The following is a 23,355-nucleotide window of genomic DNA, read 5'->3' as shown; positions in this document are numbered from 1 at the left end:
TCTTAAGGGGTCCCATTCATTTTATAACTAGTGTTTCTCAATTTTCTTTTTTTCTTTTTGAGACGGAATCTTGCTCTCTGTCACCAGGCTGGAGTGCAGCGGTGCGATCTCGGCGCACTGCAACCTCCACCTCCCAAGTTCAAGCGATTCTCCTGCCTCAGCCTCCCGAGTAGCTGGGATTATAGGCGTGCGCCACCACACCCAGCTAATTTTTTTGTATTTTTAGTAGAGAAGGGGTTTCACCATGGTCTCTATCTTCTGACCTCGTGATCCGCCCACCTCAGCCTCCCAAAGTGCTAGGATTACAGGCGTGAGCCGCTGCACCCGGCAGGAGAGTATAAGTTTAAGAAAATTGAGAAGACCTGGCGCGGTGGCTCATACCTGTAATCCCAGCACTTTAGGAGGCCAAGGCGGGCGGATCACCTGAGGTCGACAGTTCGAGACCAGCCTGACCAACATGGAGAAACCCCGTCTCTATTAAAAATACAATATCAGCTGGGCATGGTGGCGCATGCCTGTAATCCCAGCTACTTGGAGGCTGAGGCAGGAGAATCGCTTGAACTTGGGAGGCAGAGGTTGCGGTGAGCCAAGACCGGGCCATTGCACTCCAGCCTGGGAAACAAGAGCGAAACTCATCTCAAAAAACAAACAAACCAAAAAAACACCAAAAAACAAAAACGTATACTCTCCCAAATGAGATTTGTTGGAACCTGACTTTCTATAGTTTGCAGCTCAAAAACGGTAGGGGCCAGGAGCAGTGGCATGCACCTGTAATCCCAGGTACTCAGGAGGCTGAGTGGGGAGGATTACTTGAGCCTGGGTGCCCAGGGATTCAAGACCAGCCTGGATAACGTGGCAAGACCCTCATCTCAAAAAGCAATAGAGTTTTCTTCTCAAATATGAAATGATATCACTGAATATATTCTTTTCCAACTACCGTCTCATTCATTTGGGACCTCCTTCCGACTGGGAAGCAGTGACTTCTGGAAAATTATTCTAAGTTTGCGATATCCATGAGTACAGCATCATATCCAATGTTCAAAAGGTAACACTCTAGGCTGGGCGCGGTGGCTCATGCCTGTAATCCCAGCACTTTGGGAGGCTAAGGCGGGTGGATCACTAGGCCAGGAGATCGAGACCATCCTGGCCAAGATGGTGAAACCCCTTTTCTACTAAAAAAAAATACAAAAAATTAGCCAGGCGCAGTGGCGGGCGCCTGTGGTCCTAGCTACTCTGGAGGCTGAGGCAGAAGAATGGCGTGGACCCTGGAGGCGGAGCTTGCAGTGAGCAGAGATTGCACCACTGCACTCCAGTCTGGGTGACAGAGCGAGACTCTTGTCTAAAAAATAAAAAAATATAACATTCCAGCTCCTCCTAAAATATAATCCATCTATGCTTGCTTTATATTTGTTTTCAATAATTTGAGAAACGAGCACCCAGTTCTGGGTGAGGGGTGGTGGTGGGGCTGGACACGGTGTTTCCTGTTTGTTTTAACACACACCAGGCACAGTGCCACAGGAAAAAACAAAATTCCAAGAAAGGACTGGGGAGGCCACTTTTCATGTGACTACTGCCTGCCTGTCAGTGCTAGCCTCTCCTGACTCTAATTATAAGTGGGCGAAAGCACGTTAGAAACCCACAGAACTGGCTGGTGAATGGGAAACTTGCCTGCCTTCTTTATCAGTGTATTCCTCAACCGAATCACTGTTTATTATTTTTTTGAGACGGAGTCTTGCTCTGTTGCCCAGGCTGGAGTGCAGTGGTGCGATCTAGGCTCACTGCAACCTCCGCCTCCTAGGTTCAAGCAATTCTCCCTGCCTCAGCCTCCAGAGTAGTTGGGATTACAGGTGCCCTCCACCACGTCCAGCTAATTTTTGTATTATTTAGTAGAGACAGGGTTTTGTCATGTTGGCCAGGCTAGTGTTGAACTCCTGACCTAAGGTGATCCGTCCGCCTCGGCCTCCCCAAGTGCTGGGATTACAGGCTCAGGGAGTCACCGCACCCGGCCCCAAATCGACTGTTAGAGCAAACTGAGACATGCCGTTTATCGAACGCTCTTTTATATCTTCCTTGGTGCGGGGTGTTTTTCCAATTATTAACTATTTAATCTTCACAAGCTCATGAGAACCACTGGTATCCTAATTTTGCAGATAAGGAGCTAAACACTCATTTGGAGGGGAGAAGAGGAGGACTGGAGTTCAGAAAGTGCATTCGATGCTCTTATCCTGGAGGCTGGAGCTAGGAGTTCACCTCCCTGGAGAATAGCTTTTGGGAATCCCGTTTGAAATTGCCGCTCAAGGCCAGCTCGGCATCCAGCCTAGGAATTGGAAGGATTCTGGAGAATCCCCTTAGGAAGAAATGTTTAAAAGTGCAAAGTGAATAGTAGAAGCCTCTCTCCCGGTCACTAGGGGTACATTTGCCGTTCTCTTATCAACAGCACCTCAAGTAGAAGCATCTGGGACAAGGACTAGAACCGTGCCTGGGGCAGCCCCCACGTCCTCTAGGGAACAGGGGTGGAGGGCTGGCCAGAGTGGCTGAGGGCGGCCCGCCGCCGACGCTGTGGGCAGGAAGCCGGCGCTTTGTCTTCTCTCCCACCGCGGAGAACACGAGGCGGAGGCGCGCCCCAGCTGGTCACACGCTGCCCAGGGCGGGCGTCGGTCAAGAGCCCTGTTTCCAAGCAGGATTAAAAGGGAACCAAAGGGCTGGCCGAGGGGCCTCAGAAGCTCCTGGGCGAGGCCTGAGCCCGTGGGTCTCGACACTAAAATCTGGCGAGCTCCCTGCGCGTTCGCAAAGGTTTTGGAGCTCTTAAGAGCCGGGCGACGCCTGCGCTGGCCAGGCGCCGTGCCCACGGGAGGCGCCGTCCTCTTTGTAACTGGAGCAGACCCTGGCAGGCCAGTTGCTATGGCAATGTTCCTCGCTCGGCTGAGTGAGGCCGGGAGGTAGGCGGGCCTTGGCGGACGTCACCCACCCTCGCCTTTCGGGAGCCGCCCCACCCCCAACTAACTGTTTGCCAGAAAGGAACCGTAAGATAGATGCTTTGTAAGTGAGGCATCTAGGGGGCCATATTAGAACAGAAAACCAGGACAGCCTTTTTCTCCGTCAACCTCGCCACAAATCCCTTCGTGCCAACGGTTTTAACGGTCCTTCAAAGCCAGAAGGAGGAGGCGTGGTAATTCGGGGTGGGGGTTTTTTCGAAGGGCCACGCCCTTTCCTCGGCCTTCGGATTTTTCCAGGCCGCGCCCACGGCAGGAGGGGTTGTTCTAGAGCACGCCCCTTCCTTGTTCGCGCGGAAAGAGAACCAAAATGGAGGAGTAATAATCATGATTAAATTGAGCGAGCGCAACTAATCACGCGAAGAGGGCCGCGGGAGGGCCGCCTTCCGCGAGCGTGCTTCGAGACCTCCGCTTCCCACCTATTCGGCGGCGCCCTGTTGTTTCTGCGCCTGCGCGCTGCTTCCCGCGAGCTCACGGGCGGAGCGAACACGCACAGAGTCGCAGGGGCGCGCAAAGGGGGAGGAGCGGGCGTGACCAGGCGCGCGCGCGTCTGGAGTGACTCTAGAGAGCAGGCGAGTCGGGCGGATCGGGTGGGTAGAGTGGTGCCGTCCGGTTGTTTGGTGGGAGGTACGTAAGGCCGCTCTGGGCACGTGGGCGCCCATTTCGCTGGCTCGTTCGGTTCTAGGAGCAGATCCGGGGTAGAGGGAAGAGAGCTCCGGGTCAGGGGCTGCTGTCGCCGCCGCCGTCCGGGAGTCAGCCCGCCAGCCCGCTAGCCAGCGCTTCGCGGGCCCTGCCGGTCACGGTAAGCGGGCCTGCGCTTACCGGAAAGAGGAGCGTAAGATGGAAGAGTGTGAGAGACCATGGGGGGTCTGTGGGGGAAGGGAAGTGGGGGTGTGTGTAAGGGGCAGGGTGTATGATGAGAGAAAACCCAGCAAAGAGTAGTAATAATAATGGCCACCGCCACACGGTAATATTCGAGTGATATGTGCGGGGACTTTACAAAGCACCTCATATGCTTCATTTTAACTTCTACTCCAATCGTCCGAGGTGCGTACTGTTATCAAACCCATTTTACAAGATAGGAAAACTGAGGCACGAAATAGGTTAAGTAGCTTATGCAAGGACGCACAACTACGTGGCTTGACCTGGCTTCGAACTTAGTTCTCTTAGTCCTAAGGCCCGTAATTTTAACTTTGCTTTACCGAACAAACACAGAAGAAGAATGGTGTGTCAGAAGGAGGAGGACTGAGTGTGATTTGAAGTGGACAGATGATGATAAACGAGAAGAGAATGATGATGGGAGACAGAGTAGTGGGGAGGAGGACCTGAATATGGAATCTTGCGGGCCTCCCCCTTCTAAGTCGCCGCCTCCTCCTCAGTTCTTGAGGCCCCACAACTTTTTCTTGGTATTCTATGGCTTTAGGAATGGAGGAGCCAACTCACAGACCTGGGCCGTTCGGGTGGTTTTAAGAAGTTTGAACTGCGGTTCAGTCCAGGACAGTGCCTTGAGACACTGTGTTTGGAGGTAGGGGAGGGTCAGAGGATCCTCTTAAACGCTGCTGCTATTTATTTCTTCAAACGTGCCACTTCCTTTTCTATCTTATCTAGGCACGGCAAAGCCTTTGTGTAGTCCTCTCGAATAGGGAAGTGATGTTTATTGTTTCCTTGTACACTTGGGCTTAAACAAACAAAATCAGACTCAACATTTCTTTTCCCGAGCAAGGCCTTGATTGCTTGCAGAGAAAACGTTCCGGTGGCTTTATCATTAGTTGCCCTTCAGAGCTTTCCTGTGTAAATAAGGAGTTATGTTTTGGAGAAGTTTACACTGTAGATCAACGGGAGCTATCTGAACATACTGCCCTGCAGGTCAGCACAGGGCAGGGACTTCAGTAATTCATAGGGGTGTGTGTGTTTGTGAAAACCTTTCCCTCTTGCACAGTTTTCTCTGTAGCTCATGTGGGAGTCAAGTTTTTAAGTCAGCCCGTGAGGCAAACATTGTATGTAATAAAAATTAATCCTTAACAATTTCTTAGAAACATTCAACGCTTGAGATTAGCATCCTGTTTGTGACTACATGCTGGACAGTTTTTCCTTCAGTTTTGAAACTTGTTACTGCTGCTTTGGTTGTAACCCGGATAAGTAATTAGGTTACCTTTAGGGGCTGTGTTGTGCAAATAAGCGTATTTGAAAGCCGTAGAGTTGTGATGTGCTGTGAGATGCTTGCACTGAGGAGGCTTAAAAGGAGGAAGACAAACCCCTATCTTAGGCTCATTTTGGAGCATGTGCTTATGAAGTGGAAAGTGGCAGGCTGAATTGCTGGGATGATGATGATGATGATGATGATTTTTTTGAAACGTGCTCTTGCTCAGTCGCTGAGGCTGGAATGCAGTGGCGTAATCACAGCTCACTGCTGCAGCCTCGACTTCCTGGGGCTCAAGTGATCCTCCCAGCTCAGTCTCCTGAGTAACTGGGACTACAGGCACACACTACCGTGCCTGCCTAAGTTTTTGTACTTTTTGTAGAGACGGGGGGTTCTTACTTTGTTGCCTAGGCTGGTCTCGAACTCCTAAGTTCAAGTGATTCTGCAACCTCAGCCTCTCAAAAGTGCTGGGATTACAGGTGTGAGCTACTGCCCTCGTCCTCCTGGTATTTAAGTTGCTATTTTATTTTATTTTTTGGCCAACATATGTCAGTAATTTGACTTGCTAAATTAAATGTGCGTAGTGTGATTCCTCTTTAATTTTTGAGTGGCACTACATTCAGGGGCTTGCAGGCTATTGTTTACTTCCCCACAGATCCTAGCTAACTTTGGAGCAAAAATGGCTTACATATTTTTGCCAGCTGTCTGGCTTTTGCAGTCCCCATATATATGCCAGATATGTATAACAGTGGTTAACTTTTTAAAAACCAGTTCTCTTTTAAATGGAGGTTAAAGGCATCTTTTGGTTGTTTGGGGTTTTTGTTGTTGTTGTTGTTGCTTTTGCTTTTATGGAAACATCTCCCAGAAACTCGGGAGTGATACACCCACTTCCTCCAAAGTAGTTATGGTTATGTTTGAAATGACACCAAAAATGGAGGATATTATTTCAGTTAGGGAAATAAGGAGGTACCACTGATTTAACATTATATGGGTATAGAAAATGGTTTTAAGGCCTTTTGCAGGGGAGAAATCTTAAGCAAGTTTAGGAATCTAAAATTCTGAATTGGAACATTTTCTGAATTATGGTCAGATAGTGGAATTTACTCCACATTCATTCTGAACTTCTCTCTTTTCTTGATCTTTATTGTTCTTTTGCAAGCCTGTAATAGAACAAAAACAAGAGAAGAAATATATCCTGGCTTTAAGAAATTTCTACTATGTTTTTGTGGGGAGATACCACATAGTCTACTTAAGTTTAACTACTATAATTACAGAGAAAAATCTGTAGAAGTATAGGATACCTTGAATAAATGGAATCTTCAAGGGTTGCTGGCAAACCAACAGTTTGATTTCTTAGAAGTTTCTTAGAGAAATGATGCCAGTTTTGTTTTGCTCCAGATTCTCATTGTTGCATCTGCCAATCTTGAAAGTAGGAAGCAAAGATATTCCTTGCTCTGTCCTTTGGGAACCACTTACATTCGTTTTACTGTTTCTAGGAAATTTTCTTTAAATATATACATTAGAGTCCACTATTGTGTTGTGGATCCATGCAGTGGGCTTGCCTTAGAAGTAAATGCCTTTATTTTTTGTTGTTTGTTTGTTTTTTTTTTGGAGACATAGTCTCGCTCTGTCGCCCAGGCTGGATTGTGGTGGCACTTCTTGTCTCACTGCAACCTCCGCCTCCTGGGTTCAAGCAATTCTCCTGCCTCAGCCTCCGGAGTAGCTGGGACTGCAGACGCATGACATCACAGCCAGCCAATGTTTTGTATTTTTAGTAGAGACGGAGTTTCACCGTGTTAGCCAGGATGGTCTCAATCTCCTGCCCTTGTGATCCGCCCGCCTCGGACTTCCAAAGTGCTAAGATTACAGGTGTGAGCCACCACAGCCGACTTTTTTGTATTTTTATAACCAGGCCTCATATGTTGTTTGCCATAATAATAAGAGCATTAGTCAGAGACCCAATCATGATGAATTTTTTTCTCACAGAATACTTTCCCCTCCCTAATTTTTCTCTTGAAAAATACACCATGAATCATTCTGTTTCTGGCTGAATGATTTATACCAGCCATCTTTAGTCCTACTGTTGAATTGCTGCATAGTTTCTTTTTAATTTATGTGTTTAAAAGTAAATACTGGCCGGTGGATCACAAGGTCAGGAGTTCAAGACCAGCCTGGCCAATATAATGAAACCGCATCTCTACTAAAATACAAAACTTAGCTGGGCGTGGTGGCGCACACATGTAGTCCCAGCTACTTGGGTAGCTGAGGCAGGAGAATCGCTTGCACCCAGGAGGCAGAGGTTGCAGTGAGCCAGGAGTGCACCACTGCGCTCTAGCCTGTGCGAGAGAGCGAGACTCCATCTCAAAAAAAAAAAAAAAAAACAAAAACGTAAATACTAACTCAAATTCTGATTTTCGTTGTGGTTTTTAGGGTTCAGATTAACAAGTGGGATTGTTTTCTACCGCTTAAATCCCTCACTTCATGCTCTGTTTGCACAAATCTAAAGAGGCACTGGTATATCTAAAGAGGCACTGGTGTTGTTAATTGCCTCTAGTTATATTTGACTTTTGGATTGTAGAGAAAAATAATTTCCTTTTGTGGGTTGGGGGAAGAATCCCATGCCAGTATTCATCATATGGGTACAAAGGCTTGAGTGTGAGAGTTTAGGTCGACGTTCTTTCAGGCTTTCAGAGATCTCAGGTACATTGAAAATGGCTAAGGTGATTCCTTTAGGACTGTTTCCATGATTTGGTCCCTGTGCAAAGTGATGTGAAAGTCATGGATAAGGGCATATTTGTGGTAACTGGGGATTATTTTGGTCTAGTCTACAGAGAGCTGAAAAACTAGGGTAGTGGTTTCACTTCTGTGGCAGAGGACTGCTGGGCAGAAGTTTTAGTAACTTCAGTTTCTTCAGGAAAGAACCGTGTGTGTGTGCGTGTGTTTGCGTGTGTTTGTGTGTGTTGATAAGAGTTTCCCCATCATATAAAATGGAGAATAATCTTAATGTTTTAAACTAATGAAGTGATTGTAAAATATTGTTTTGATGTCTTTGTTTTGTTGACATCTTATGTGTGTATAAACTTACATGATTTTAAAATGTTTTAAAATCTAGATCAGATCAAACATTGTCTGGCTTGCACTGTAAAACTAGTTAGCTGACGGCGACTTCTCAGGTTTCTTCAGGATGCCTGCAGCACTTGTGGAGAATAGCCAGGTTATCTGTGAAGTATGGGCCAGTAATCTAGAAGAAGAGATGAGGAAGATCCGAGAAATCGTGCTCAGTTACAGTTATATTGCCATGGTAAGGAGCTCTACTCTGACTCACCTCCTTTTTTACTCTTAGAGATGGGGTCTTGCTCTGTTGCCCAGGCTGGAGTGCAGTGGCTATTCACAGATGCAATCAATCATAGCTCACTGCAGCCTTGAACTCCTGGGCTCAAGCAGTCCTCCCACCTTACCTTTCCAGGTTGCTGGGACTGCAGGCTCATACCACCATGCCCAGCTTGACTCACCTTCTTATATGGATGGGTTGAGGGAATGTTTAATTTGAGATCTTGAAAAGAATGAGTATGTTCCACTAAAGCCATTGTGAATTAAACCTGACGGAAGGTTGTGTTGCTTTATGAAATATCAAGGTAGCCAGTGTCTCTGAGAAGGATGTAACCTCTAGTATCTTAGATTTTTTGTAACATTATTCTGTTTGAAAGTCTTTAAAGCAGAAGTTACATCAACCCCCAGGGCCCATCTGTTCTACAGATACGGTGAATTTGACTACACAATGTTTATTCAAAATTTTAAAAATTTATTGCCAGCATTTAAAAGTCAGTAGAACTCAGTTGAATTCCAGATTTCTGGCATCCCTGAAAAAAAAATAGGAAGACCTGGCAATATATGTTATCTACCCCTGCTTGACACTGGCTGGAGAAAGAGATGAGTATTGTGGTAATATTAAGAGCCTCCTGTAGAGAGGCATGTGCTCTCTGTTTTACTCCAGTCCCTGTTACTTGTACCATTTTCATACCTAGCTGACTTTACTCCTTTACATTAGCTGCTTGGAATTTGTGACTCTTGCTTTAGAAATTATAGAGTTAAGTCTGTAGCTTGGTATTCAGAGCTCCTTCCAGTCTTTTCACTCAAGCTAAGCCTGTCTCTTTATATTTTTTTCTGAATGGCTGTTTCACTTCCTTGTATTTGTATTTTTATTCATATATTGTTCTCAACCTAGAATGTTCTTAATTGACTGCATATCTACCTGTAGTTACTCAACTCTTTCTATTGACATTCTGCTTATTTAGGATCAAGTTGTTGTGCGAAGCTTCATGATTCTAGTGCTTCTTTAGTAGATATCAACAAGATCAGTATTTTAAGATAGGATTTTGGCCGGTCGTGTTGGCTGATGCCTGTAATCTGTGCACTTTGGGAGGCCGAGGCAGGTGGATCACTTGAGATCAGCCTGGGCAACATGGTGAAACCCCATCTCTACAAAAAATACAATAATTAGCTGGGTGTGGTAGCATGGACCTGTAGTTCCAGCTACTTAGGGAGGCTGAGGGGGGAGGATTGATTGCACTTGTGAAGTTGAGGCTGTAGTGAGCTGTGATTGTGCTACTGCCCTGCAGCCTGGGTGACAGAGACAGACCAACCCTATCTCAAAAAAACACAAAAAGAATTTTGTGCCCAAGTTTGGGGCTTGTCACATAACTTTTATAAATGGAGGTAAAATTTTATTTATGAATTACCAATTCAGCATCCACTGTTTTCTGAAACCTTGTGATGAGAGACTTTTTCCTTTTCCAGGACACAGAATTTCCAGGTGTTGTGGTGCGACCAATTGGTGAATTTCGTAGTTCCATAGATTACCAGTATCAGCTTCTGCGGTGCAATGTTGACCTTTTAAAAATTATCCAGCTGGGCCTTACATTCACAAATGAGAAGGGAGAATATCCTTCTGGAATCAATACTTGGCAGTTCAATTTCAAATTTAACCTTACGTAAGTGATTTCTAAATAATTTTGTTAATTTTAAGTTTTGTTTTCACTGAATCCAGGTAGGTGTTGGATAGAGTGGTCAAGCAGAGGATGGAATAGGGAATCTCAGCAAGTGAAGTCCTGCTTAAAGAACTGCAGCAGCTCAACAATGAAAAGATAACCCAACTAAAAATGTGCAAAAGATCTGAATAGACTTCTTGAAAGATAATGTACAGATGGCCAGTAAGCACATGAAAAGATGCTCAACATCATTAGTCATGAGGGAGATGCAAATTAAACCCACATTGGGATACCACTTCACACCCACTAGAATGGCTGTAGTCAAAAAGACATAATAAGTGTTGTTGAGGGTGTGGAGAAAATTGGAACCCTCATACATTGCTGCTGGGAATATAGAATTTGGGGGAAATTCTGGAAAATAGTTTTGCAGTTCCTGAAAATGTTAAACATAGAGTTGCCACATGAGCTAGCAATTCCACTCTTAGGCAGTGGAAGATTCCATGGTATGTATATACCACATTTTGTTTATTCATCTGTTGATAGACACTTGGGTTTCTTCTACCTCTTGGCTGTTGTGAATATTGCTGCTATGAACATGGGTGTGCAAATATTTCTTCAAGGTCTTGCTTTCAGTTCTTTTGGATATATACCCAGGAATTTAAATTTTTTTTTTTTTTTTTTTTTAAATACCCAGGAATTTTAAAGGAAAATTTGGGGGAGACTGTCATTTTGCTGATTGCATGAAGTGATGTTAGTGTACTTCCTATCATATCCTGCTTTGTTTAACTGGGCATCAGGAGTGTTTCATGACTTAGGAGTAATCTTTTCTTCCTGTGAAGACAGGGTCTTGCTTTGTCACGCAGGCTAGAGTGCAGTGGTGTGAACATGGCTGACTGCAGCCTCAATCTCCCAGGCTCAAGTGATCCTCCCACGTCAGCCCCCCCAAGTAGCTGGGACTACAGGTGCATGCCACCATGCCCGGCTAATTTTTTGTGGGAAGTGATCAGCCCGCTTTGACTTCCCAAAGTGCTGGGATAACAGGTGTGAGCCATTGTGCCTGCAAGGAACAACTTTTTTTGTTGTTGTTCGTATGTTTTGGAAATTTCCTTGAGGTTCAAGTAATTTTGGGAGATCATCTGGATCTTTCCTTTAGCTACATTTTTTAGTTTATTGTCAAAGCCTGTGAGTTCGTACCATAAAAATAATATAATACAAGGAAGAAAAATGAGTTATTTCAGAGTGGTTTGAGTATGTTTGGATTTAAAATAATGTTTACTTGCGGCTGGGCGTGGTGGCTCACACCTGTAATTCCAGCACTCTGGGAGGCTGAGGTGGGTGGATCAATGGATCACTTGAGGCCAGGAGTTCAAGACCAGCCTGCCCAATGTGGTGAAACCCTGTCTCTACTAAAAATACAAAAAGCCAGGTGTGCTGGTGGGTGCCTGTAATCCCAGCTACTTAGGAGGCTGAGGTGGGAGGATCACTTGAACTCAGGAGGTGGAGGCTGCAGTGAGTCGAGATTGTGCCACTGCATTCCAGCCTAGGTGACAGAGTGAGACTCTGCCTCAATAAAAAGAAAAAAGAAATAATGTTTACTTGGGATTGAAGCCTAGTTATAATAAAACAAAAAAATAATGTTTATTTAAGTGGAAAAGAAACTTGTGATTCAACACTGGTTTTAATTTAGTGGAAAAAAATCAAGATTGCAGTGGTTTTCTTATTGCCTAACCCAAGTTTATATGAAAAGCAAGTGAAAGTCTAGTGGAACAGGATTTGTTTAGCTTATTTCCTTACTTTTGTGTTACATGGTATTGTAAATAATTCATGTGGTTGAATTAATGGATATATCTTTACAGTGGAATATTATGCCAGTGTTACAATGGATGAGTACTGATTTGTAAAGATGGTCTGTGATGTAGAGATGTAAGAGATGTAGGTGTCTATGTGTAGATAGATAAAATAGTCTGGAAAGAGCTGTAAACGAAGGTGTTGTACCTGTGGGGTAGCATTATAAGAACATTAATTTTTTCAATTTTTTTCATAACAGAGTCTTTCAGATAATCATCTGTATACCAAGTAATAACATGTTACAAGTTATTTAATTCTGTCATCTAGTAATTTTGATTAAGAGAAACTAAGAGTAGCTCAAGCAATTACACTAGTATTCATTGTTTGAACCATTAACAGGAGTAGACTACTTTAAGACTGGCTGTTGCTTCACATGGGTTACAAATAACTATTTGCTACTTTTTCATAGATAAAGCCCCTGACCTTCATGGAAGCATTAGGGAAAAAGAAAACTTAATTTCTTTCCTTCTTCAAAGAACTTTTTCCTTTCACTAGATATAAGAAAGAAAAAGTCAACAATGATACATGTATTGCTTGAGCTAAAAGACATAGGAAAACAGACAACACATACCCATTATATTTCTATGAAATATGAGGTAAAGAGAAAATTTTTTTAATGTCCTTTTTAAAATATAAGAGCTTTAGTTGAGTTGTAAGTCTGTACAAAGAAGCTAGATTTGCTACTCTCCAAGAAGTGAAGGGACCTGCTATGTAATATACAGAAATCTTTTACTTCCTTTTTTTAAAAAATTTTTAAATTTTTTAAAATTTTTATTTGAGACGGAATCTTGCTCTGTCACCCAGGCTGGAGTGGCACAATCTCAGCTCACTGCAACCTGTGCCTCCTGGGTTCAAGCAATTCTGCCTCAGCCTCCCGAGTAGCTGGGATTACAGGCGTGCCCACCACCATGCCTGTCTAATTTTTGTGTTTTTTTAGTAGAGATGGGGTTTCACCATGTTGGCCAGGCTGGTCTTGAACTCCTGACCTTGTGATCCGCCCGCCTTGGCCTCCTAAAGTGCTGGAATTACAGGTGTGAGCCACCACGCTTCACCTATTTACTGCCTTTTTTTTTTTTTTTTTTTTTGAGATGGTGTCTCGCTTTGTCACCCAGGCTGGAGTGCAGTGGCGCGATCTCGGCTCACTGCAACCTCTGCCTCCCAGGTTCAAGCAGTTCTCTGCTTCAGCCTCCCTAGTAGCTGGGATTACAGGTGCCCACCACCATGCCTGGCTAATTTTTGTATTTTTAGTAGAGATGGGTTTCACCATCTTGGCCAGGCTGGTCTTTAACTCCTGACCCTTGTGATACACCCACGCTGGCCTCCCAAAGTGCTAGGATTACAGGTGTGAGCCACCGCACCCGATCTATTTACTTCTTTTTCGTAGGAATGTAACGAGCTTTGCCAAAGCTTTATGTTCCCTGAGGTTATCTAAAATGCTGGTTCATGGAACAGGCACTTATTTCTCCCACTCCTTTCCATTTATGCTGTAGTTTTCATGGATTTCTGGCCAATGTCACAGAGGCCAAGAGGCTACCCAAGCCTTTTTCTGCCATAAGTAGGTCTGGTGGCTGGTCCTTTTCTGGGCTTCCTATGCCACTTGAGTGCTGCAGCTACTGGGATTCCAGGGCTGTGGCTTCCTTGACCTGGACCACTTCCTCTTTCTGCAGGTGGTACTGTTAAGTTTCATCCTCAGCTGCTCCTTTGATCTGCTTCAGCCTCTGGGTCTTTTGCTCATGTGCCTTGGATACCTTCTCAGTGGCACATTTCTTGGCCCACAGCAGTGCTGGAACCCCTGAGACTGACTGGCCATGGTCGTGGTGACTCTGAGACTGAGGCAAGCAGCCTGAATCAGCTGGAAGGTGCATCGGGTCATCTTAGCTGGCTGCCCACCATCTGTGCCTCAGTATTTTTTTGTTGGTTAATTTTTTTTTTTTTTTTTGAGATGGAGTTTCGCTCTTGTTGCCCAGGCTGGAGTGCAATGGCGCTATCTCGGCTCACCGCAACCTCTGCCTCCCAGGTTCAAGTGATTCTCCCACCTCAGCATCCCGAATAGCTGGGATTACAGGCATGCGCCACCACGCCCGGCTAATTTTGTATTTTTAGTAGAGACGGGGTTTCTCCACATTGGTCAGGCTGGTCTTGAACTCCCAACCTCAGGTGATCTGCCCACCTTGGCCTACCAAAGTGCTGGGATTATAGGCGTGAGCCACTGCACCCGGTCTTGTTTTTTTGTTTTTTTTTTTTTTTTTTTAAGTTTATTTATTTATTTATTTTTTGAGACAAAGAGTCTTGTTCTGTTCCCTAGGCTGAAGTACAGTGGTGCCATCTTGGCTCACTGCAACCTTTGCCTCCTGGGTTCAGGTGATTCTTATGCCTCAACTTCCTGAGTACCTGGGATTACAGGGGCGCACCACCACATCTGACTAATTTTTGTTTTTGAGATGGAGTCTCACTCTGTCATCAGGCTGAAGCACAGTGGCATGACCTTGGCTCACTACAACTTCTGCCTCCCGGATTCAAGCAGTCTCCTGCCTCAGGCTCCCAAGTATCTGGGACTACAGGTGCATGCCACCATGCCCAGCTAATTTTTGTGGTTTTAGTAGAGACAGGGTTTCACCATGTCAGCCAGGATGGTCTCAATCTCTTGACCTTGTGATCTGCCCACCTTGGCCTCCCAAAGTTCTGGGATTACCGGCATGAACCACTGCGCCCGGCCTAATTTTTGTATTTTTAGTAGAGACAGAGTTTCACCATGTTGGCCACGCTGGTTCGAACTCTTGGCCTCAAGTGATCCGCCTGTCTCAGCCTCCCAAAGTGCTGGTATTACAGGTGTGAGCCACCATGCCCAGCCTGTTTATTTTATTTTTGAGACAGGATCTTGCTCTGTCACCCAGACTAGAGTGCAGTGGTGTTAGCCCCCTCCAGTTCTTGACCTCAAGCAATCCTCTCACCTCAGCCTCTAGAGTAGTTGGGACTATAGATGCATACCACCATGCCTGGCGTGTGTGTGTGTGTGTGGTGTTTTTTTTTTTTTCTTTTCTTTTTTTTTTTTTTTTGAGACAGTCTTGTCTGTTGCCTAGGCTGGTCTGGAACTCCTGGCCTCAGGTGATCTTCCTGCCTTGGCCTTGCAGAGTGCTGGGATTATAGGCGTGCACCACTGTGCCAGGTTTTTTTTTTTTTTTTCCTCCAAATAATGAGCAAATGTATACCCATTATAATTAGGAAATTTAGTTTATGGAGGAAAATCTCATTTTTCTATCTGTCACAGAAATATGATGATCTACTCTGCATGCTTGTTTGAATGTTGGAAAGAGTGAATTGATCTATTAAGTTAGGAAAAGCATTTCAAAAATACTTGTACTATAAGTATAAGGTGGTGGTAATATTGTGGCCACTACTTCTGTTTCTTTATTCACCAGTTAATAAATAAACACCTTGTTTTTTAGAGAGGACATGTACTCCCAGGATTCCATAGATCTCCTTGCTAACTCAGGACTACAGTTTCAGAAGCATGAAGAGGAAGGGATTGACACACTGCACTTTGCAGAACTGCTTATGACATCAGGAGTGGTTCTCTGTGACAATGTCAAATGGCTTTCATTTCATAGGTCAGTCCTAGGGAATGTGTATTTCTCTCTCACTTTGGGCTACACTGGAGCAGGGAACTGAATTCTTAGTCATTTTTGAAGTCCTAGTGACTGTTGTGTTCATCAGCAGCAGTAAGAAGTTGAATTGGTACTTGTTGCCCATGTTTCAGTTTTTCAGAAAATACTGGGGCTTATATACTGGTTTGTTTCACACGGTATTTGGCTTTATCATGTGGCTATCAGTGGGTTTAATTCCAAGTGGGAATATGGTGGGTGGAGAGGGTCACAGTACTTGGTTATCTTTTAAATGGCTGTCCCCAGAGTTTCTTAGGTACTTGAAAGCCAGATTCTCCTTATTTTAACTTCTCAGTACTTTTGGATTTTTGGTGAATCAAATCCACAGTTAAAACCTTTGGGTACTTTTTTATATCTCCCATATTAGCCTGTTAGGTTGTTATTGGAAAGTTCAGATTATAGGCCGGGCTTGGTGGCTCACACCTGTAATCCCAACACTTTGGGAGGCTGAGGCAGGCGGATCACCTAAGGTCAGGAGTTCGAGACCAGCCTGGCCACCATGGCAAAACCCTATCTCTACTAAAAATACAAAAATTAGCCAGGCATGGTGGCGGGCGCCTGTAATCCCAGCTACTTGGGAGACTGAGGCAGGGATAATTGCTTGAACCCGGGAGGTGAAGGTTGCAGTGAGCCGAGATCGTGCCATTGCACTCCATCCTGGGCAACAGAGCCAGACTCTGTCTCAAAAAAAAAAAAAAAAAAAAAAGATTCAGATTATAGTACAATAAACTACTCAGAAAAAGTGAAAGTTCCTAACACGAAGTAGCATTTACAAGCTTTGAGAAATAAAATGGTTGAACACTGCCATTTTATTGCCACTGCCACTGGGGCCTGATAACTGCTGCTTTTTTAACCTCTGTGGTTTATTCTCTCCTTGTAGTGGCTATGATTTTGGCTATATGGTAAAGTTGCTTACAGATTCTCGTTTGCCAGAAGAGGAACATGAATTCTTTCATATTCTGAACCTTTTCTTCCCATCCATTTATGATGTGAAATACCTGATGAAGAGTTGCAAAAATCTTAAGGTATATGATGTTTTTCTTAATACCAGTAACAAAAATAAGGACAGAAAAAAAGCTGACTTTGCTTTATTGTTATGTGTTTAGCATGCATTATTGAGTACTAGATGCCAGTGTGGTGGTAGACAGGGTATAATATAAAGCTGATTTGCACAAATATTTGTGTGGCCATGAAGGGAACCCTCTGCTTCTGTCATCTTAAGGCAGGCATTCTTCACTCGAGGCCCATGAACCTAATGAAAAGGTATAAATGCTGTTTGTTAGGGATGGGGTCTGTGATGTAACAGATTCTCAGAGGGGTTCTTAACTCTAGAAAGTTTTAGAACTTGGTACCCTAATAAATTGTTGACACAGAGCTTTGCTGTCTAGAATTAGAGTGGGATTTACTATTTCCTCAGCCTCGCAATTCTGATTTTAAAGGCAGAGGTCTGGCAACATTAACAACATGGAAAGGAGCAAAATATAGGATGTAGCACAATATAGCGTTTGGAAAAAGGGAAGAAAAGAGCTAAAAAGAGGTTATTAAGGCCTGTTAAATAAATGGCCTGTCCCCATTTCTTGCTAGAATTTAGTGAACTCATAACTGCACTTAGTTGACTTCAGTAGAGGCATGTTGGGTCTGTAATACTATCTTTGTTTTTCATATATCTCCAGGGAGGTCTTCAGGAAGTTGCTGATCAGTTGGATTTGCAGAGGATTGGAAGGCAGCACCAGGCAGGCTCAGACTCACTGCTGACAGGAATGGCTTTCTTTAGGATGAAAGAGGTAAACTTCCTCGAATGTGATCACAGGCCTCTTGGCAGTAACTTACTGAAGACTAAGGAGGTAGTGGATGGTCTGTTGTGTGGGCTGAGATTTGCTGAACATGTATTTTTATTTATTTATTTATTTATTTATTTATTTATTTATTTATTTGAGATGAAACCTTGCTCTGTCACCCAGGCTGGAGTGCAGCGGTGTGATCTCGGCTCACTGCAACCTCCACCTCCCGGGTTCAAGCTTTTCTTCTGCCTCGGCCTCCTGAGTAGCTGGGATTATAGGTGCCCGCCACCGTGCTCTGCAAATTTTTGTATTTTTAGTAGACACAGGGTTTTGCCACGTTGACCAGGCTGGTTCAAACCCCTGACCTCAGGTGACCCGTCTGCCTTGGCCTCCCAAAGTGCTGGGATTACAGGCGTGAGCCATGGTGCCTGGCTGAATTTTTTGTATTTTTAGTAGACACAGGATTTCACTATGCTGGCCAGGCTGGTCTCGAACTCCTGACCTCAGATGATCCACCTGCCTTGGCCTCCCAAAGTGCTGGGATTACAGGCGTGAGCCATGGTGCCTGGCTGAATTTTTTGTATTTTTAGTAGACACAGGATTTCACTATGCTGGCCAGGCTGGTCTCGAACTCCTGACCTCAGATGATCCACCTGCCTTGGCCTCCCAAAGTGCTGAGATTACAGGCGTGAGCCACCGCGCCCGGTCACACTGATTGTTTTTTTAGCAAGTTGATGGCCACTTTGAAAGTGGTTGTTTTTTGTTATGGTGTTCAGCATGTCACATGTTTGAGAGGCAAAAGCAGCATTCTGACATGAGAGCCACTTTCTAGTAACCAAGTATTCTTGAGCACACCCAAGTCCAGAACTTGGTATTCCTGGTAACTCTAATTTTCAGTTATTTGCTTTTTTTTGATTCCTGTAATACAAATATATTTGTTAGGCCACCCACTGACATTATGGTAAGTTCTGTCAATTACTATTAAATAAATACTATATTGAGTTTACTATAACCCCTTAGTAAAAAGACTCTTAATTTCTTCTTTTAGTTTCTTTACTCACTGACTCAGGTTTTAAAATGTATTTGAAGATGTAGAAGGAGTAAGACGCTGCTTGGAAAAATTAAAATGTCGATTTTGTTGACACTTTTGAGGAACGGATCAGATTAATTGATCTGTAGACATGGATCTCCTTTTAGAGCTAAGATTGTAGAGAGGGAGAGTACGTTTCCTCTTTGTTACTCTTAATTATAAACAACTGTTACCATGTGTTGGTAAATGTTCTAGGTTAGTGGTTCTCAACTGGGGATGATTTTGCCCTGGAGGGTACATTTGTTAATATCTGTACATGATTTTGGTTGTCACAATCTGGTGGGGAAGGGTGGTGTGCTACCTGTCAGGAATGCTGCTAAACATCCTATGATACACTGGACAAGTTCCCCCAAATAATTATCTTGCCCCAGTAGTGCCACAATGGAGAGATCTTGCTTTGAGTGCTTACTGTTTGTTATCTCATTCCTCATAATAACCCTATTGTCCTGTTTATAGATAGATAGGGAACTATGGCTTAAAAGGAGTTTAAATGACTTTGCCAAGGTCAAGTGAGTCCGTCTGAATCCAGAGCCCAAGCTCTTAACCATTGCTTTGCTTGTTAAAGACAAGGGAGCAGTTGCATTAAACAGCAGCAGCAGCAGCAGCAGCACAGAGATACTGGCAGTAAAAGAATACATGGAAAGTATGTCTGTTCAGATAGGAGAGCCTTTCTCCTGCAGAGAAAGGAGCATGAAAAGACTGCATTAAAAGGAAAGGTTTAGGCCGGGTATGGTGGCTCACACCTGTAATCCTAGCACTTTGGGAGGCCGAGGCAAGTGGATCACTTGAGGTCAGGAGTTCCAGACCAGCCTGACCAACATGGCGAAACCTGCCTCTATTAAAAGTACAAAAATTAGCCAGGTATGATGACATGCACCTGTAATCCCAGCTACTTGGGAGGCTGAGGCAAGGGAATCTCTTGAGCCTGGGAGGCGGAGGTTGCAGTGAGTAAAACCGTGTCTGCTTTTTTTTTTTTTTGAGATGCAGTCTTGCATTGTTCCCCAGGCTGGAGTACAGTGGCGCAATCTCAGTTCACTGCAACGTCTGCCTCCCAGGTTCAAGCATTTCTCTGCCTCAGCCACCCAAGTAGCTGGGATTACAGGTGCCCGCCACCATGCCTGGCTGATTTTTTGTAACTTTAGTAGAGATGGGGTTTCACCATCTTGGCCAGGCTGGTCTTGAACTCCTGACCTCGTAATCCACCTGCCTTGGCACCCCAAAGTGCTGGGATTATAGGCGTGAGCCACTGTGCCTGGCTGAGCCTTTCTATACTATTAGGTTTTTTTTTCTAGTTTGGTATATTTTCAGGGCTTTAGCAAGGCTGGGAGGTGCTGATGTGGTAGTGGTTTTTCTCTTTTTTGAGATGGAATTTCACCGTGTTGCCCAGGCTGGAGTGCAGTGGCACGATCTTGGCTCACTGCAGCCTCTGCCTCCTGGGTGCAAGTGATTCTTCGCCTCACCCTCCCAGGTAGCTGGGATTACAGGCGTGCGCCACCATGCCTGGCTCATTTTTGTATTTTTAGTAGAGATGGGGTTTTGCCATGTTGGCTAGGCCGGTCTCGACCTCCTGACCCCAAGTGATCTGCCCGCCTCGGCCTCACAAAGTGCTGGGATTACAGGCATGAGCCATTGTGCCTGGCCAGATGTGATAGTGTTTATACTTGTCATGACTTCTAGCATAATTCTCACCATGGTTCTCTGTCCCATTCTTCAGTTGTTTTTTGAGGACAGCATTGATGATGCCAAGTACTGTGGACGGCTCTATGGCTTAGGCACAGGAGTGGCCCAGAAGCAGAATGAGGATGTGGACTCTGCCCAGGAGAAGATGAGCATCCTGGCGATTATCAACAACATGCAGCAGTGATGGCGCCAGGCTCTGCAGGTTGGGCCTGATCCCAGAGTGGTGCTTACTGTGCTGACTGTGTACTTACAAGAGAAAATGCTTCTTTTGAGCAAACTGTACCTACCATCTGCATTGAGCAGAAAGACTTTTGTTTTACTGAAGACAAAAGATGTCTTTATTTTAGACCCAGAAGAGAGGAGTTTGCTCTGAATTTGTAAGTAAGTCTTCCCCCTTCCTCATCCCTGAGCCTCTCCTCTCTGGTTGCCTCCTGCCACCAGCATCCATGGCTCATTTGACACCTTTTTAAATATCCAGGACAAGTCTGAAACAAACTAGTAAAATGTATATAACTCTTACCTGTTGTCATTCTTTTTCTTTTAAATTTGTTGCTAATCTCTGATAATGAAGATTCTTACTCTGATTCTCAGCTGAGCTGTGAGGGCTTCCAGGGAAAATGGAACAAAATGGTGTTCTTATGTAATGGGTTGTAGATACTGAGTCTTCCTTTCCTTTTCTGACCCTTCTTGAGGACATTTGCTTTCCTCACACTTTTGTAGTCTTTCTTTACATATTACTATATGGAAATGAATTGCTCTGTGCTGAAATTTGAAGACCAGAAAATGAAACTTAAAAGCAAACAATTTTACTGAATCTGTGTACCCTTCATTCATGAGAACTCCAGAATGAGTGTTCACCACTGAAGCATCTTTTAAGTCTGTGTTCCATTGTGCCACTCAGGTTTGCCGTTGCATACGCATCATCTGAAATCATTTGAAATTTTTGTACAATAAAATATCCTGGATTTGATCCCAAATGAAACTAGTAAGATCAGATTTTTGGGTCATGTCTGTTGTATTTTCAGTAATGTGATTTCAGATAGTCATCTGGATTCTCCCACTTCTCTATTTTCTCTACTTTTCCTTCCAGCAAACCTGAAACATTAGGGAGATGGATTAATGTGAGTACCAGGAATGTCTTTAAAAAGCTAGAGTGGTTACGTTTAATCAGGCAGTAAGATAATTTGGGTTCTTGAGTTGTTTTGGAGCAATATCCCACAACTGGGATAGGAAGCTCAGGACTTTTTTTTTTTTTTTTTTTTTTTTTTAAAGCTAGTCATTTCAAAAGTATATTATATTTTTTTGAATGACCACAGTATGGACAATTTCAAAAACCAAAACTCCCTTTGGATTGGTGGAAATAAAAACTGGTAACTCACTCAAGTGAATGAATGGTCTTGCATTTTAAAAGCTTATGGGAAACTCAATTTGAAATGATTAAAAAATGTCAAGTATTATAAGCTGGTATTTAAGATGCTTGTAAATATTATTTATGTTTTTAATTTTGTAAAATAAAGATTTCTTTTTAACCACTGGCATTGAGGTTGGGTCTTTCATAGCTATGAATTGCTGGCTCTGGAAGATGGTCATTTGCCATCAGTGAAATAAGAGCATCTTGCCTCCATTGTCCCCAAGTTGGCTTACATACAAAATAACACTTGGGAGGGGGGGTGCGGGAATAAAAAAATATATATCATTTGGTAGGAAGCTTTTCACGAGCACCTGTGTAAATGGAATTGTCTCTTCATGCTCAAGATTGTTGAGTCTTAATATTATAGAATTAAACCAGTCTAATATTTCCTCACTCCATTATATATGGTGGATTAGCTGGTTAATTAGTGGGATTCTTTTAAACAACCTGAACTTTGGACATCCTAGAGTTGCCTCAAGACTTTGTTTCCAGCCATTTCTGTTGACACAAAATGGGGTTTTAAGAAGTCTGGTACAGGGGCAGATACAGAATTGTGACTGAGAAGTTGACATAGCAAGAGATTTATCACTGTAATTTGTGGTGAAACAGCAGTCAGTGGTTCTCAACCAGGATGCCCTGACATGCTGGTGACTGAACCCTATGCAGATACCCTTCCAAATTTGAATTAAAACAAGGCATTTAATATTTTCTACCATTAAGGTCTTACATGTCAGTAGAAATGCTGAGATAAAGAGTTGAGGAACTCAGTGTTGAGTGTGGGGTTTGGTAATTGCACGTGAGAGTTAAGAGCTTAGAGTAGTGCTTCAGCAAGAAAGAGCACAAGTCTATTAGAACTGGCAAGAACTTTGTGTGTATGAGTGCGTATAAGGCTATGTGAGTGCTCATCCTCAAAAAGTGATGGCATTGTAGGGTAACCAAGAGAATAACTTCAGGTGTAATTCTTTTGGGGTTTAGACAGGGTCTCACTCGGTCATCCAGGCTGGAGTGCAGTGGCATGATCTTGGCTCACTGCACCCTCACCCTCCTGAGTAGCTGGGACTACTGGTGCATGCCACCATGCCCAGCTAATTTATATATTTTTTAGTAGAGACGGGGTTTCACCATGTTGGGCAAGCTGGTCTCAAACTCCTGACCTCAAGTGATTTGCCTGCCTTGGCCTCCCAAAGTGCTTACAGGCTTGAGTCACTGTGCCTGGCTTGTAATTCTTTTTTTTTTTTTTTTGAGACAGAGTCTCGTTCTGTCACCCAGGCTGGAGTGCAATGGCGTGATCTTGGCTCACTGCAACCTCCGCCTCCCAGGTTCAAGCAATTCTCCTGCCAGCCTCAGCCTCCCAAGTAGCTGGTGCCAGAAATAATCAGTTCCTCTTCAAACTTCTTTCTTTTAGCAACTAACGTCCTTTCACATTGCTAGAAAAGATAAATTCTTGTTTTCTAAACAAGCCTTTCCATCTTTGCCATGCCTAAACATGCCCAAACATGCCTTAATGGACAATCCCTCTCTCCCCTCCTTTCTTTATAAGTTACACATTTAAAGGTTTCAGTTTACCCTATTTGGAAAAGTTTTACCACTGCTACCCCTTCTTCCCTATCTACCCTATTTAGAAAAATTTCAAGTTTTAGCCAATTGGGTTAGCTTAAATTGTGTGGTCTGACTCCAGCCAATGGGAAAGGGACACAAACAGAAGCTGCGTTAGGGATGAAAACCCTTCTCTTCTCCTTTGTTCAGTGTACTCTTGCGATTG

At 44.0% G+C, this 23,355-nt stretch overlaps 1 protein-coding gene across 8 annotated transcripts; it reads left to right on the top strand.

Moving 5' to 3' along the window:
- Positions 1-3,151: 3,151 nt before the first annotated feature.
- Positions 3,152-21,720, top strand: CNOT8 (CCR4-NOT transcription complex subunit 8). 8 transcript variants are annotated; one of them, XM_073010562.1, is made up of 8 exons: positions 3,637-3,795; positions 4,417-4,518; positions 8,246-8,434; positions 9,931-10,124; positions 15,416-15,577; positions 16,512-16,656; positions 17,305-17,415; positions 20,217-21,720. In XM_073010562.1, exons 3-8 carry the CDS (start codon positions 8,318-8,320, stop codon positions 20,364-20,366), a joined length of 879 nt encoding a protein of 292 aa, XP_072866663.1. In that variant the 5' UTR covers positions 3,637-3,795; positions 4,417-4,518; positions 8,246-8,317; the 3' UTR covers positions 20,367-21,720. The 8 variants fall into 8 exon arrangements, with proteins under 8 accessions (XP_072866665.1, XP_008013298.1, XP_072866664.1 ...); XM_073010564.1 differs by lacking the exons at positions 4,417-4,518; positions 8,246-8,434 and adding an exon at positions 3,152-3,169 and having other exon boundaries at positions 3,679-3,795; XM_008015107.3 differs by lacking the exons at positions 3,637-3,795; positions 4,417-4,518 and adding an exon at positions 3,214-3,565.
- Positions 21,721-23,355: the final 1,635 nt, after the last annotated feature.

The sequence above is a fragment of the Chlorocebus sabaeus genome, chromosome 23 (assembly GCF_047675955.1).
Source record: "Chlorocebus sabaeus isolate Y175 chromosome 23, mChlSab1.0.hap1, whole genome shotgun sequence".
Classification (NCBI taxonomy): Eukaryota; Metazoa; Chordata; class Mammalia; order Primates; family Cercopithecidae; genus Chlorocebus; species Chlorocebus sabaeus.
Note: the sequence above shows the minus strand (reverse complement) of the source record. Positions and strands in the feature narration are given on the sequence as shown.